Source organism: Brassica rapa, chromosome A05 (genome assembly GCF_000309985.2).
Source record: "Brassica rapa cultivar Chiifu-401-42 chromosome A05, CAAS_Brap_v3.01, whole genome shotgun sequence".
NCBI classification, from domain to species: Eukaryota; Viridiplantae; Streptophyta; class Magnoliopsida; order Brassicales; family Brassicaceae; genus Brassica; species Brassica rapa.
In genome coordinates, this window is record NC_024799.2 from 23,217,433 (window position 1) to 23,231,397 (window position 13,965).

Below are 13,965 nucleotides of genomic sequence, written 5' to 3' on the forward strand. Positions count from 1 at the left end.
AATCGCAGCCAGCCATTCCTGCTATCTCAAGTAGATCCTTTGTGTACTTCTCTTGACACAGAAACAGACCCTCATCATGATTCTGTACTTGTATGCCAAGGAAGTAATGAACCGGACCCATATCTTTCATACGGAAAGTTGTCTGAAGAGTAACCATGAGCTTTTCTATGAGCTTGTCATTGTTGCTGGTGAGAAGCATATCATCAACATACAATAGTAGATAGATGACATCATTCCCATGAAGATACACGAAGAGTGACGGGTCCCCGTGGGTACATTTGAAACCAAATTCGAGAAGAAACGTGCTGAATTTGTCGAACCACGCCCGAGGTGACTGACGAAGTCCATAGATAGCTTTTCGAAGTTTACACAGGTAGTGAGGCTTCTCTGGATCCTCAAACCCCGGTGGTTGTTTCATATACACTGTCTCTTTCAAGTCTCCGTGCAAGAAGGCGTTCTCAACATCTAGTTGCTTGATGTTCCATCCGTTAACAGTAGCAATGTGAAGAACAGAACGTATAGTAGCAGTGCGTACTACCGGGCTGTATGTTTCAACATAGTCTATGCCTTCTTCTTGCTCATTTCCTCGAGCTACAAGACGAGCTCTTCGCTTCTTTAGTGTGCCATCCGCATTGAGCTTCGACTTGAAGATCCATCCACAGCTTACTGGTTGTATATCAGGTTCAGGAGGCACCAAATCCCAAGTGTGTGTTATATCCATACTCTGTTTTTCATGACCCATCGCAGCAGTCCACTGTGGATCTTTGAGAGCTGCTGCAACAGACTTTGGTTCCGGAAAGTTTGTCTTCACAGTCATCAAAATGTAGCGTGGATTTGGCTTGCGAATACCATCCTTTCCTCTAGTAACCATTGAATGTGATGGGGCTGGTTCCTGAACCTGTGGAGCAGTAGGAGAGTTTAGAGGTGGGAAATCTTCATCTGAGAATATTGAAGCAGCAGATGGTGCAGGTGATTGACTTGGTGAAGTAACTTGTTGAGGTTGTAGCCGTGGCATAAGAATTTCTTCTTCTGTAACAGGAGCTGCAGACTTCTTAGGTTCCTCTGACAAAAACTCTGATTTCCAAGCAGACATGAGTCTTGTATCATCCTTCAGAAGAAACGACTGATACTCCTTCTGATATGGAAAAGAGTTCTCATTGAACAAAACATGCCTACTGATGTACACTCTACCGCTTGGAGGATGCAAGCATCTGTACCCCTTGTGCTTCTCACTATATCCAAGGAAAACACAATGCAAGCTTTTAGGATCAAACTTGTTTTCTGCGTAAGGTCTCAAGAAGGGGTAACAACTGCAACCAAAAACACGGAGAGAGGTGTAGACCGGAGATTTTCCCACTAATACTTCATAAGGACTTACGTGACCAGGAAGAACCGAAGAGGGCAACAGATTTCCGAGATATACTGCAGTCATGAAGGCTTCAACCCAGAGCTGATGTGGTACTTTACTCTGAAACATGAGTGAAAGCCCCAGTTCAGAAACATGACGATGTTTCCTTTCAGCAAGACCGTTTTGTTGTGGAGTATGCGGACAAGACATCTGATGTTTGATTCCACAAGCAATCAAGTGTTGTTTCAATTTGTTACTTGTAAACTCTCCACCACCATCAGTCTGAAACAATTTTATTTTGCAGTCTAACTGTTGTTCAACGAAGGTCTGAAAACTTATGAACACTGAAAAGAAGTCTGATTTCATCTTCAAGGGATACAACCAAGTAAATCTTGAAAAATGATCAACAAAGACTGCATAAAACCTAAACCCTTGAGTTGAGACAACTGGAGAAGGTCCCCAGAGGTCACAATGTACTCTTTCTAACGGTTTGGTTGCTACAAATGTGGAATCAGAAAACGGTAGACGACTAGATTTGCCGAGCTGACACGCCTCACAGAACGGAGAGCTTGACTTATTGATGACAATGGCCTTATTTGCTGATAGACGCTGGAGAACATCTTGATGTGGATGACCTAGCCTCATGTGCCACACACCATCACCGGTTGCTTGCTGTCTGTGAGAATAGTAAGCCATGAACTGTGGATTCTCCAAAACGTACAAGTCTTTCTCCCTACTGCCCTTGGTAAGGAGCTGCTTTGTCTGTTTGTCCTTCACAACAACACTATCAGAGTCGAACTCAATAGAACAAGGATAGTCTGCAGTAAGTTTTGATACCGATAGGAGAGACTTGGTAATGGAAGGACAAACAAGAACATCTTTCAAGAGAAGTTTACCTTGAAGACTAGGCAAGACAGCAGTTCCAACGTGCGTTATCGGCAGAAACTCACCATTACCAACCAGTACAGTGTCCTCACCAGTGTAGGCTTGAGACGACTGCAGTTGAGACGGTCTGTTTGTGATGTGGGCAGTAGCACCTGAATCTGCATACCACTCCTGACCTGATGGTTGTTGTTGTTGTTGAACACGAAAGGCAGCCAACGCTTTGTGATACTCCTCTGTCTGATACGAATGATCAAAACGCTTGTAACATTTGTAAGCGGGATGACCGTATTTGTTGCAGATCTGGCACGTAGGTCTATCATCAGCTGAAGCAGCACCTCTGCCTGAGCTTTGACTGATTTGCTGATGAAAGCCCCGGCCCTGTGTAGAGTAACCTCCACGTCCTCGTGTGTTTCCTCTATAGCCACCTCGACCGCGTGCAGAGTAACCTCCTCTGTTCGTATAGAATGCTTGATGAAGTGACACATCGGTTGCGGTATCGTAAGAGGAAAGCTTGTCACTGAAACCTATTAGCTTGAACACCACGTCTTCAAAGTTGGGGCCTGGGAATGCATCCATAGAGTTCTCGATGACAGTAGAAATGGACTCATATTCCCTTCCAAGACCTCGTAGAACCCCATAGATTTTTTCTTGTTCTGACAGTGGAGCGCCAATAGAATCAAGCTGGTCGCAGAGAGACTTGATCTCAGACAGATACTCTGCAAGAGTTCGAGCGCCCTTCTTGGTGTTTTGGATACGGCTCTGCAACTCAAGCTTCCGTGTAGGAGAGACACGATTGTATTTCTGAGCCAGATAGTACCAAAGTTCTTGAGAGGAACGAAGACCGTAGACACTCTTGATAGCCTCTTCTGACAAAGAACCAACGAGCCACGCCATGATACGTTGATCTGTACGGAGCCATTTGTCGTAGTCGGGATTCGGTGTCTCTGTAACAGACTCGCCGTTACGAACACTCAAAGTTGACGGAGGACGGAGGGTAGCGCCAGTTACGTAACCGAGAAGCGACTGACTGTTAAGGAACTGCTCAAACTGAAACTTCCATGAGAGATAGTTGGAGTCAGAAAGCTTAAGAGTAACGCAATGTGTGATGGTTAAAGGGGAGTTAAACGGATCGCCATCCATGGCTCTGATACCATGAAAGCTTTAACAAAGCTTGAAGCAAAATGAAGAAGATAACTTTGAACAGTTTTATTTCTTTCTTTTTTTGATCGATATTACAAAGCTTAACTTATATAGAAGAGTAGTGTGCTCAGATAGGGACAAACACGTCACCACTTAACCTGTGACAGCACACAATCTTAAGGTATCAAATCGGTTATGTAGCTGGACGTCCTTGTTTGCAGAGCTCGTACAACGACTGCTTTTTGACGCCACTTGATCTGATCCTTTGTTACCGTTACACGAGAGCACAATGGGCTTGACAGAAGACTGGGCTTTGACAGATAGCAAGGCCTTGTTCTGAAATGAAGTGTCCTTGCTTATAGTGCCGTCTATATTTATGTATACGTTATTCAAACGTCGACTAGTTCATTATTTATTTTATTATCACTTATGCTATCTCTATCTTTTCTTGTGACTGTATCATGGTCTTATATATCTACCAGAATTTTTAGTTGAAAAAGTATGCAATATCGCACACATATAGATAGTCCACTAAGAGAAAGAACTTGAAGTTTCTTTAATTTGTAATCACAAATAAAAACTTGATACGTCGATGTCACACTCACACGCATACATTATGTGCAAACACAATATAGGTGTATGTGTACTACTTTGATTGGCATGTGAAACATTTCCTAGATACGATAGTCCTATATATTCATATCTGTATCATGTATGGCATGCATATAAAGATATAACTTTGATTATTACGTCAGCGGAGAGGAACATTATGAATGAATATCTCTCTTTTTTTTTTTGCAAAAGGAAAAGGCATTTATGTTGTCAACTTTTTGTCACTCTTTTTTTCTTGATATATCAAATATAATTTGTTGTTCCATAAAGTTTTAGATTTCGAATAATCTATATCAATTATGCGAGCACTCTCTTAATAATGTGTAAATTTTAATATTAGGGCATAATAAAGACAAAGTTCACTTCTTTCATTTAATCTACAAATTTATTTCCTTTATGCACTATAGTCTATGGCAGACAAATTCAAAGTAAGAATTTAAAAACTGCCTAATAAAACATATTTTGATTCCCCTGGGCACAAATCCTCATGTCAACTTTCATTTGTCTATATTTTTTTTAATTGCAATAGTTTTATTTATCATAAAGAAAGATTCCAAATTAAATAAAAACAACCAATCCAACTTCTTTTATAATCCCAAAACCTCAAGAGGAGACTCTCCATTTTTTAGTTTCATCATCATCTTCTCTTTCACTCAAACTCACACAGAAGACTTCTAGTTACATATAGACTTTGGTGAACTTCTAAAAAGTTCAATAAACATCTATGGAGACCACAACAAAACCAAACCAGTCTTCCACTACTTCATCATCAGCTTCCTCTTCCATCATCAATGGATCTTTACATCACCACATCATCACCAGATCTGATCATTACCCAACAACTTTCGTTCAAGCAGACACTTCCACTTTCAAACAAGTCGTCCAGATGCTAACCGGCACCTCCTCCCCGAGATCCCCAGACTCGCCGCGTCCTCCTCCCTCTCCTTCCGGCAAGAGTACTTTCGTGATTCCACCGGTCAAAACAACACAGCCGAAGAAACACTCGGGAAACAAACTATACGAGAGGAGATCGAACAACAGCAGCCTCAAGAACAGCCTCATGATTAACACACTCATGGTCGGAGGCGGGAACGGTGCCGGAAGTCCAAGATTCTCGCCGAGGAATCAAGAGATTCTGTCGCCTAGCTGTCTTGACTTCCCGAAGCTCGCACTGAACAGCCCCGTGACGCCGCTGAAACACGGTGGCGACGGGAACGACGGTGACCCTTTCGACAGGATGTCACCATTGTCGGAGGAAGAGAGAGCGATCTCGGAGAAAGGGTATTACTTGCATAGGTCGCCTATTTCAACTCCGAGGGAATCGGAGCCGCAGCTTTTGCCGCTGTTTCCTGTTACTTCTCCGAGAGTATCGGCAGCTTCACCGGATACTTCAACTTCTTGAGGAGAGAGAGAATGTTCATAAAATTTACTGCCACTGTTATTTTCTTTTTTTTTTAACTCTGCTTTTTAATCTTGCTTTGTTTTTACTATGTTACCAAAAATATGTCAATTAAAAAAATTTAAATAAAGAAAATGAAGAATATGAGAAGTCAAAGATAAGAAGATGCTCGCCAATATTTAAAACATAAGCACAATTTACAAATAAGATAAAAGATATTTCATATTAAAATGAAAATTATAATTAACAAATTGACAACTTATTATTCTCTCAATTTCAAGAAGATAGATTTTTTTAATTTTTCATACATATTAAAAAAATTCATTAAATCATTATAATAAATATATGGTAATTTTCAAATTTTAATAATTTTTAATTAATAATAAATTAATAAAATAATTTAATTTTTTTGAAGATCACAATTTTTTATAAAAAATACAAAAAAATATTTTTGTGAAACAATTTTTTTTTTACTAAAACATATAACTTAATAAAACGGAAGGAATGTTAAAACTCGGAGTAATCATTGAAGTTTATAGATTAAGATAGTAATTAGTAAATATACATTAATGTAAAGGTTTTTTTTTTGCTATTTTTGTTTTGTCAACAGAGATTTGTCTGTAGCTATTTGACTAGTAATATGTTGCATCATCAACTTATATATGTTATCATGTGATGGTTTTCTTCATTATCTCTTGAATTCCTTCGTCATCGATCATAAGTTGATTACTACTTTACTAGTTGAAATATTTTAAATAAACAATTTACAAAAGTTTATCACTTATTAAATTGTCAAAGGTAACTTCGAGTATCAAGATTACAAACAGAGGGAGTTTGCTTATACTGACCCATAACTTCATATCGGCCAAGGAACAAAGAAAGAAACCAAACACAATCGACAAAGCATTTACTGTTGCCAAATGTATCTTCATCATCCTTCTCTATTATTGATTTTGATTTTTTCGTTTTATCAGAGCCGAGGAGATGGAGTAGCCGCCTTCTTACGGTAGTCATACACTCCTACTCCTCGTTTTCTTCCTAATCTTCCAGCATCAACGTACTGTACAAGAAGAGGACACGGCGCGTATTTAGAGTCCCCAAGTCCCTGATGCAGCACTTTCATTATCGACAAGCACACGTCTAGACCGATCAAGTCCGCTAACTCCAGAGGCCCCATCGGTTGGTTTGTGCCGTGTTTCATCCCGCTGTCAATGTCCTCCTTAGTAGCCACCCCTGTGTAAAGTGTGTGGAACGCTTCATTGATCATCGGCATGAGGATCCTGTTCACGATGAAGCCCGCGTAGTCTTGTGAGCACACTGTTGTCTTCCCAAACCTTTCCGCTAGTGTTTTTGTAGCAATAAACGTCTCTTGTGAGGTATCAGCGCCGTGAATGATCTCAACCAGTTTCATTATCGGAGGAGGGTTCATAAAGTGCATTCCAATGACCTATAGACGAAGAATGAACACACACGCTTTAGACGGTATGAAAATGCTTGGAACGATACTTTTCGAATAATAAAAGAGTCTTGTGACCTGGGTAGGTCTTTGTGTTGCGGAAGCAAGACGAGTGATGGAGATGGAACTTGTGTTAGAAGCTAGAATCGCAGAACTCTTGGCTATACCATCTAACTCCTTGAACAGCTTCTTCTTAATGTCTTCGGACTCCAAAATGGCTTCGATGATGATATCAGCAGAACGCAGATCTTGGAGGTTTGATGTTAAACGTAGACGACGCATAGCATCATCACCCACTTCCTGCAATGCACAAATCACTCTCGCGTTAATTGATTATTATCACAAACTCTGATCACTTAACTGTCCTTTATCCTGAAATACACTATTGTCTGAACACTACAGAGAGTCTCCACAAGATCGTGAAGTTGTCTAAGAAGCTATACGCGTGATCTAAATCAATAAAGCAACAATCTTTATCGGAAAATAACAAGAACAGAGCATCCTGTATCATTGTAGACTCGAAGGAGGAAAGTTTATTCTTTTAAGGAATCAAGATCAAAATCTTGCCTTGGAGATAAGGCCTTTGGAGACGAAACGATTGACGGAGGAGGAGATAGCTGCGGTGGCTCGAGAGAGCGCATCACGATCAGCGTCCATGATCCAAACGTCGAGGCCGTTCGTCGCGGCCAGCTGCGCGATTCCTGAACCCATCTGACCAGCACCCACTACTCCGACGCACTTTATCTCCGCCATTTTCTCCGGCGATCGTAGGTAGAGTCTCTCTGCGAATTCCAATGAAAGAGATAAACTTTGCCAGCTTCGATTTTCGTAAGAGCTCTAATGGGCCGAATTAGTATGGCCCAATAAGATTGATTAGTATACTATTTAGTGAGTGACGTTATGAGCACGTGTCGATACACGACATATCAACTAGGAACGTGTCGTACGTTTGTTCACGTGTCGTTGGCCCAGTCCTCCACCGTTCCGCAAGCTTTGGATCTTCGCTAAGTACTTCATAAAGCAGTTGAGGTCACGGGTTAGGTGAAACCAAGTAAACAAGAAAAGTAACTATGCCGATTAGGTTGTCGATTAAGAGACTCGTGACCGTGACCGTTTCAAAAACTCATGGCGGAGATGTCTCCGGTTATGTCCTCCGACACGCTACCACCCGGTTCGACCGCCTCTTCACCGCATTTAGGCAAACCGAGGTAAGTCCACAGCTAGTGTCATTTTGAGTTTTCACATTGTTATCTAATAATGCGTCATTTTTTATTTCTCGTTATAACTGTCATTGATATTTTAGTTAAGGCTAATCGACTAGGGATTTTGTTTATAGAGCATGAGAGACCGTCACGACGATAGGTCCACAGCGAGTTACGTGTCAGATAAGGCAAAGGAAGGGGTGAAAAAAGCGACGGATGCAGCCTTGAACGCAGGAGATAACATGAAGGATGCCATGGACGGGGCCTGGAAAGCGGCCAAGGAAACGGGACAGAACATAAGCGAAGCCGTTGCCGGAGATGATGACACCGGCGATAGGATTCAAGAGGACAAGGTCGCGGTGGAGTTGAAGGATGTGAGCCAGCCTGTTGATACGACTGAGTATAGGGGTGTGGAGGAACTACATCAGCAAACCGACGGTGAAAATAAGTCACCGTGAGAGAATGTGTTTGGCTGCTTATTGTCTTTTTTTTTTATTATTGTTGTTTGTTTCAGTAAAATGTTGCACTTGGAAAGTTTAAGAATGTTGCTAGAATGTTTACATTTTGTTTTTATCAGTTAAAGTGGGAAAATAACAATTGTTTTGAAGTTTGAACAAGTATTTTGCTAGGCATATCTTAAAAAACTGCATGCATGTTGTATACAAAGATTAAAACATAATATTTTCATTTTATTCATAAAAGGATAACAAGAACATGGGGTGGATGCATGCAAGCAGAGCAGTGATTGCATAAGTAAGTGTATGTAAATTGACAAATGTCTGAACCCTAAAGTGATTGGTTGTGGGGTTGAGTCTCTTAACACAGCTGGATCGCATAAATGGAGTAACAGATTCCCGTAAATGGAGAGACAAATTCCCCTAGGTTCAATATCGCTATAACGCGTTACAGACAGATCGGTAACAAGTTGTGTACTATTTACTCAAACTAGCACTTTTATTTTTTTCGTAAAAACAGATCATGTGACATATCAAATATCATTATCTTGCTTTCATATATTAAAAATCTACAAGACACTAGACAGATTGTATTTTTTTTTTTGTTATATTACAACGGGAGATTTTAATAAATACTAGATTTTGATATTTTCTAATTTTTTATGTTAAATCTTTGATACTATCATATCTAAGTTTTGGCATCTATGACAAATAAACAGAACTATTCTATTTGCTATGTAGGAGACAAGTGGAACCGAAAACGAAATGAGGCATCTCTGATATCTAGTGTTTTAGTAGTGGCTTAACCGATAGCTACTTGCATTTTATTTCCCAACGTTGAAGTGACAAAATGCGAAACTAGATAAATTCGCCATGGCTGAGAATGAAATATTCTCCACTTCTTGGATTAATATGATAGCATCTTATTTTTTTCTAAGGTTCGATTTTAGGAAATATCTTTCCTTTGTAGGGGCCAAAACTTGAATTTGAAACCGAGCAGATAGAGACGAGCATTAACTTATCATATTCGACCCTTTGCTCACTTTGTTCTGCCAAACATTTCAAAAGAATCACTTCTCGCTCACAAAATAGCTTACAAAACGTTAGCCAAAACTATATAGTTCACCTATATAATCATATTCTTTGAGTGTGTGCTAAAACATGTTTATTTTTGAAGAGGAGGAGAAAACAAAAGAGAGATGTGAGAAAGAAAAGGGACAAAAATCTATTTTGTTATGTGCAACTTTGCAAACTCCCAAAAGCTTTAAGTCACAGATGATAGATTCAAGACATGAGTACAGTTTAGCATGTGAAACCTTTTATGTCTTGTCTCTTTCACTACCCACTCCTCTTTTTAACTATTTCTGTTTCGTACACTGATGTAATGCATAGTAAATAAAAAGTTACAATACAAAGAGAAGCATAGAAAGCCTCAACTGTTGATTTTTATTCCCACAAAGAAACAGACAGAGAAGTCACACAGTTTGCAAAAGAAAAAAGAAAGAGTAAATAAAAGTGGTGATGATTGCATTTTACAGAGGAGGAAACGCCCATGCTTTGTTTCATGTTTTGATTCTTTAGCTGGTCCAAACCCAAATACTCTTTACTTGTTTCAGTGACCAGTAAGACTAATGATCAATGGAATCTGCAGAGGTAAAAAAACAAAACAAGGTAAGGTAAGGAAAAAAAAATAAAAAGGATTTTGTCACTTTTATGATCAAATAATTATGTGAAGAAAATCTCTTTTGAGCAGCTAAACTTTAAACCTTAAACATCACAGTTCTCTATCAAGAATTGTTCCAAGTTCCAAGTGTCGTTTGCATTGACCTCCTATCTAAACTGACATCACTTATTTACACTCCCACAATATAGAATCTTTGTAGGTAATAACGATAAATGCCTAACACTCGAAAGAAATAAAAAGTGTGCAAGCATCAACTAAATACATTCATATGCTATGGTCCAGAACACACATAATATTCATGCTGCCAAAATCAAATACCACAGACAAGGCAAGTTAACACAAACCAGCATGTAACAGAAAGATATAAGACAGATACATGTTTAACCTGAGCAAAACCAATTTTCCTCTAGTCCTAAGCTAACCTTAAATGCCTTGTCTAGATGGTTGCAAGCAGATTAATCCAATAGTCTACATCCACGAAGTATGTCACCATTTATTAGGATCTTTTGTCTGCTTATGATTTCCAGCTCTTCTATGTACTATATGTTCTGGTCAATAAGGTATCATCCTTCATTAGCAGCAGGACATCAATGTTATCTTACAAGAAAAAGGGTCCCCATTTTGAATAAGGATTCGAATTTAAAAAAAAGTCAAATAAAAGAAGCGAAGTACAATAGAGATAGCTTTGTACCAACTATTCATTTATTCAGAGCAAACGAAAACCACACAAGGCCTATGCACCAGTGATAACAACATTTCCAGCCCTTTTAACTCTCTATTTCTTTCTTTGGGGAAGGAAGTAAGCACATCACTGTAATCAAGTACTTATTCCACCAGGGAAGCATATAAGGACACAGTGGTCCATCTCTCGTCTTTTCTTCCTCTTTTTAAACACTTCAACACACACATTCATTCTAAACCCCAAGCCCATACATCCACACTGCTTAGTCTATAGACTCTATACCATAGTTTCACCACCACCTAGCTTTACCAGAAATGGAGGGTCAGAGATCACAACGCTGGGGTTACTTGAAAGACAAGGCTATAGCCACCAGCCTTGCTGAAGAAGAAACGGAGAATAGCATGGATGGAGAGGAGGATGATACTGGAGATGAAGACAAAAGGAAGAGAGTGATGGAGAGAGCTAGAGGTCCTAACACAGAACGTGTTCCCTTGCGGCTGTGCCTGGTCGATAGGTGCACTGCTAACTTAAGTGAGGCCAAGCAGTATTACCGCAGACACAAAGTCTGTGAGGTTCATGCAAAGGCCTCTTCTGCAACTGTTGCTGGAGTCAAGCAACGTTTTTGTCAACAATGCAGCAGGTAACCATTTTTCCCTTCAAATATAGAAGAAATCTCTTTTAAATTGATTGTTTAGGGGTCGGTGGGTTTGTGCAGGTTCCATGAGCTAGCAGAGTTTGATGAAACTAAAAGAAGTTGCAGGAGGCGCTTAGCTGGACACAATGAGAGGAGGAGGAAGATATCCGGTGACAGTTACGGAGAAGGGTCAGGCCGGAGAGGGGTTAGCTTGACACAGACTCAAGAAAGAAACAGGATAGACATGAAACTTCCTATGACTAACTCACCATTCAAGCGACCACAGATCAGATAAAACAATATCAACTCACCCAACCGCTCTCTCTCTTCTGTCATCTACTTATGTTCTATGTCTACGTTCTCTTGTTATCCAAATAATGGCATCTAACCATGTGGTATTATCTCCTACACCTCTATATAACTACAAAACTCTAGTAACCTTTATGTAATCATGTAAAGGATGCCTATCCACAAATGTATAAGACCTTATCATACTCTTGTATTGTCTAATTATGTTTAGTAGTCGTCTTATATGCTTCAATAAATGATTATGATGTGTTCTTTTATGACTAACCTTAAACCGAGCTCACTGAAATTTAACGACAACCACTGAGATATCATCTGAGCTTTTTCTTGCAACAGCTTCCTCTGAGAGGTGCTTTGCTGCAGATTTTGCATCTTTTATTCCCTTAATCGAATCAACCGCTTCTTGGTTCGACATGACCTATAAGATTTTTTTGAATAACAAGCAAAAACCAAACAAGTGTTGAGTGTTGAGAGTTGATTATGATAAAACTAAAACCTTCCAAAGCCCATCACTTGCTAGGATAAGAAACTCCGCATCGTCGTCAATGATCTCCACAGTAACGTATGGTTCTGAACTCAAATGCATCTTCAAACTCTTATCACCAAAGGCCCTTGCCACAGCCAGTTGACCATCAACTCTAGGAACGTCCCCTGAAAACACAAGCATACACATGATCAACATGAAGATCATAACATACTTAACATAAATAGTATATGAATTAGATACCAGGGAAGTTTGAAACGAATCCTCCTCTGTTCTCTATATCATCCTTCTCCATGTTAGGCTCGTGATCAACTGAGAGTGGCTTGGCAACACCACCTTTGCTAAGAACAGCACGAGAGTCGCCAACGTTAGCAACCACCAGCTTCTGGCAATTGATTAATATCGCAGTCACAGCAGTGGAACCGCCTTTCCCCAAGTCAGATGCCTTGTCTAGAATCGTCGTGTCCGTTATATAATAAGCTTTCTTGATCGCTTTCTCTGGTTCTTGCCAGAAATTTGGCTACCTCGTTAAAAAAACAAGAACATAAGTCCATTTTGAAACGAGACTTAAGAGTAAACTCTCAATGCGTTACCTCATTCAAAATGTTGTCAAACAAATGGGAGCACAAGTAGTCAGGGATCTCGTGGCTAAGGTGGGCATCGAAGATAGCGAAAAGGCCAAGCTCGTTGTCGTCAACTTCTTTGAATTTGGCAACAACGTAATCTTCCATCTCGTGGAAGGCTTTCCCTTTGACCAAGTGGAAACCATGCGTGATCTGCTTCGACATCTTGCTCTTGCCTTTCCCTGAATCTGCAGAATCAGATGCACCAAGCCCAACTTTCTCCTATAGGTAATAACAGAGGCGACGTTTCATATATTAGTACAGACATATTGTTTCTACTGCTATCACTTATAGTGTCGTAAGGGGATCAAGAACCTAACTCGACCTCGACGTCATGTAGACCAAAATAGATTCCTTCCAACAAGCCTATCTATATAACGGATAGTGTTACATGGTACGTTCTATACCAAAACCATCATGTGACATGATCCAAGAAGAAGTATCTACTCAAATATATATAATGGCTAATATTTATCGAAATCTCGAAGTGACATGAAAGAGAAAAAAAATGAAACAATACCTTGACGGATTCCTTCATCTTGTGGAAAATTTCCTTACCGGCCATGGCTCGAATATGGAAACACGATTTTATATTATATGTAATAATGTAATGTGCAAAGAACAGGCGAAACTATCTTGTTTTGCGAGCGTAAGAGAGAGAGATAAAAGGGTGAAAGAGTTAGGACATCTCCAACCCCACTCTATTTTTCACTTTAAAATAGAGTTTAGAGTAAAAATGCTCCAATGGTACTCTATTTCCACTCTATAATAGAGTAAAAAATGGGTTTACTCTATATATAGAGTAAGTTGTTTTTTGTTTGTTCATCACTCTATTTTTCACTCTAAAATACAGTACCATTGGAATATATCACAACTCTATTATAGAGTCACTCTATTTTAGAGTAAAAAATAGAGTGAACCATTGGAGATGGTCTTAAGAGCTGTTGAGAAGATGACACGATAGCTGTTTTTTGTTGCAGTTGCATGTCGGCTTTCTTCGCCGCTTTGTTTGCGGCTATTATTGACGTCTTCGCGCCACGTATTACTTTTCCTTC

General features: G+C 39.7%; 5 protein-coding genes across 5 annotated transcripts; 3 read left to right on the forward strand and 2 right to left on the reverse strand.

The window, feature by feature from the left end:
- Positions 1–4,458: 4,458 nt before the first annotated feature.
- LOC103869939 (VQ motif-containing protein 19) lies at positions 4,459–5,545 on the forward strand. Its single transcript, XM_009148021.3, has one exon. The coding sequence runs from the start codon at positions 4,710–4,712 to the stop codon at positions 5,385–5,387; it is 678 nt and encodes a 225-aa protein (XP_009146269.1). The 5' UTR covers positions 4,459–4,709; the 3' UTR covers positions 5,388–5,545.
- Positions 5,546–6,117: 572 nt separating this feature from the next.
- On the reverse strand, positions 6,118–7,660 carry LOC103869940 (3-hydroxybutyryl-CoA dehydrogenase). The gene is made up of 3 exons (XM_009148022.3): positions 7,408–7,660; positions 6,919–7,140; positions 6,118–6,831 (listed from the first exon to the last, which is right to left on the reverse strand). Exons 1-3 carry the CDS (start codon positions 7,591–7,593, stop codon positions 6,355–6,357), a joined length of 885 nt encoding a protein of 294 aa, XP_009146270.1. The 5' UTR covers positions 7,594–7,660; the 3' UTR covers positions 6,118–6,354.
- A 43-nt stretch (positions 7,661–7,703) lies between these two features.
- Positions 7,704–8,734, forward strand: LOC103869941. Its single transcript, XM_009148023.3, has 2 exons — positions 7,704–8,048; positions 8,177–8,734. The coding sequence occupies exons 1-2, from the start codon at positions 7,911–7,913 to the stop codon at positions 8,498–8,500; spliced, it is 462 nt and encodes a 153-aa protein (XP_009146271.1). The 5' UTR covers positions 7,704–7,910; the 3' UTR covers positions 8,501–8,734.
- A 1,140-nt stretch (positions 8,735–9,874) lies between these two features.
- LOC103869944 (probable protein phosphatase 2C 39) lies at positions 9,875–13,598 on the reverse strand. Its single transcript, XM_009148025.3, has 6 exons — positions 13,431–13,598; positions 12,881–13,132; positions 12,531–12,807; positions 12,300–12,454; positions 12,072–12,221; positions 9,875–10,142 (listed from the first exon to the last, which is right to left on the reverse strand). Exons 1-5 carry the CDS (start codon positions 13,473–13,475, stop codon positions 12,084–12,086), a joined length of 867 nt encoding a protein of 288 aa, XP_009146273.1. The 5' UTR covers positions 13,476–13,598; the 3' UTR covers positions 9,875–10,142; positions 12,072–12,083.
- Positions 10,233–12,057, forward strand: LOC103869942 (squamosa promoter-binding-like protein 5). The gene is made up of 2 exons (XM_009148024.3): positions 10,233–11,503; positions 11,579–12,057. Exons 1-2 carry the CDS (start codon positions 11,178–11,180, stop codon positions 11,790–11,792), a joined length of 540 nt encoding a protein of 179 aa, XP_009146272.1. The 5' UTR covers positions 10,233–11,177; the 3' UTR covers positions 11,793–12,057.
- Positions 13,599–13,965: the final 367 nt, after the last annotated feature.

Excerpts from the sequence above, each read along its gene's own strand:
- LOC103869939 (XM_009148021.3), top strand. The coding sequence starts at position 4,710 with ATGGAGACCACAACAAAACCAAACCAGTCTTCCACTACTTCATCATCA.
- LOC103869940 (XM_009148022.3), bottom strand. The coding sequence starts at position 7,593 with ATGGCGGAGATAAAGTGCGTCGGAGTAGTGGGTGCTGGTCAGATGGGT. Across the intron at positions 7,141-7,407 it reads CCAAAGGCCTTATCTCCAAG|GAAGTGGGTGATGATGCTAT; the intron begins GCAAGATTTTGA and ends TGTGCATTGCAG. Across the intron at positions 6,832-6,918 it reads CAACACAAAGACCTACCCAG|GTCATTGGAATGCACTTTAT; the intron begins GTCACAAGACTC and ends CTTCGTCTATAG.
- LOC103869941 (XM_009148023.3), top strand. The coding sequence starts at position 7,911 with ATGCCGATTAGGTTGTCGATTAAGAGACTCGTGACCGTGACCGTTTCA. Across the intron at positions 8,049-8,176 it reads CCGCATTTAGGCAAACCGAG|AGCATGAGAGACCGTCACGA; the intron begins GTAAGTCCACAG and ends TTTTGTTTATAG.
- LOC103869942 (XM_009148024.3), top strand. The coding sequence starts at position 11,178 with ATGGAGGGTCAGAGATCACAACGCTGGGGTTACTTGAAAGACAAGGCT. Across the intron at positions 11,504-11,578 it reads TTTTGTCAACAATGCAGCAG|GTTCCATGAGCTAGCAGAGT; the intron begins GTAACCATTTTT and ends GGGTTTGTGCAG.
- LOC103869944 (XM_009148025.3), bottom strand. The coding sequence starts at position 13,475 with ATGGCCGGTAAGGAAATTTTCCACAAGATGAAGGAATCCGTCAAG. Across the intron at positions 13,133-13,430 it reads AGATGAAGGAATCCGTCAAG|GAGAAAGTTGGGCTTGGTGC; the intron begins GTATTGTTTCAT and ends TATTACCTATAG. Across the intron at positions 12,455-12,530 it reads ATTCGTTTCAAACTTCCCTG|GGGACGTTCCTAGAGTTGAT; the intron begins GTATCTAATTCA and ends TTGTGTTTTCAG.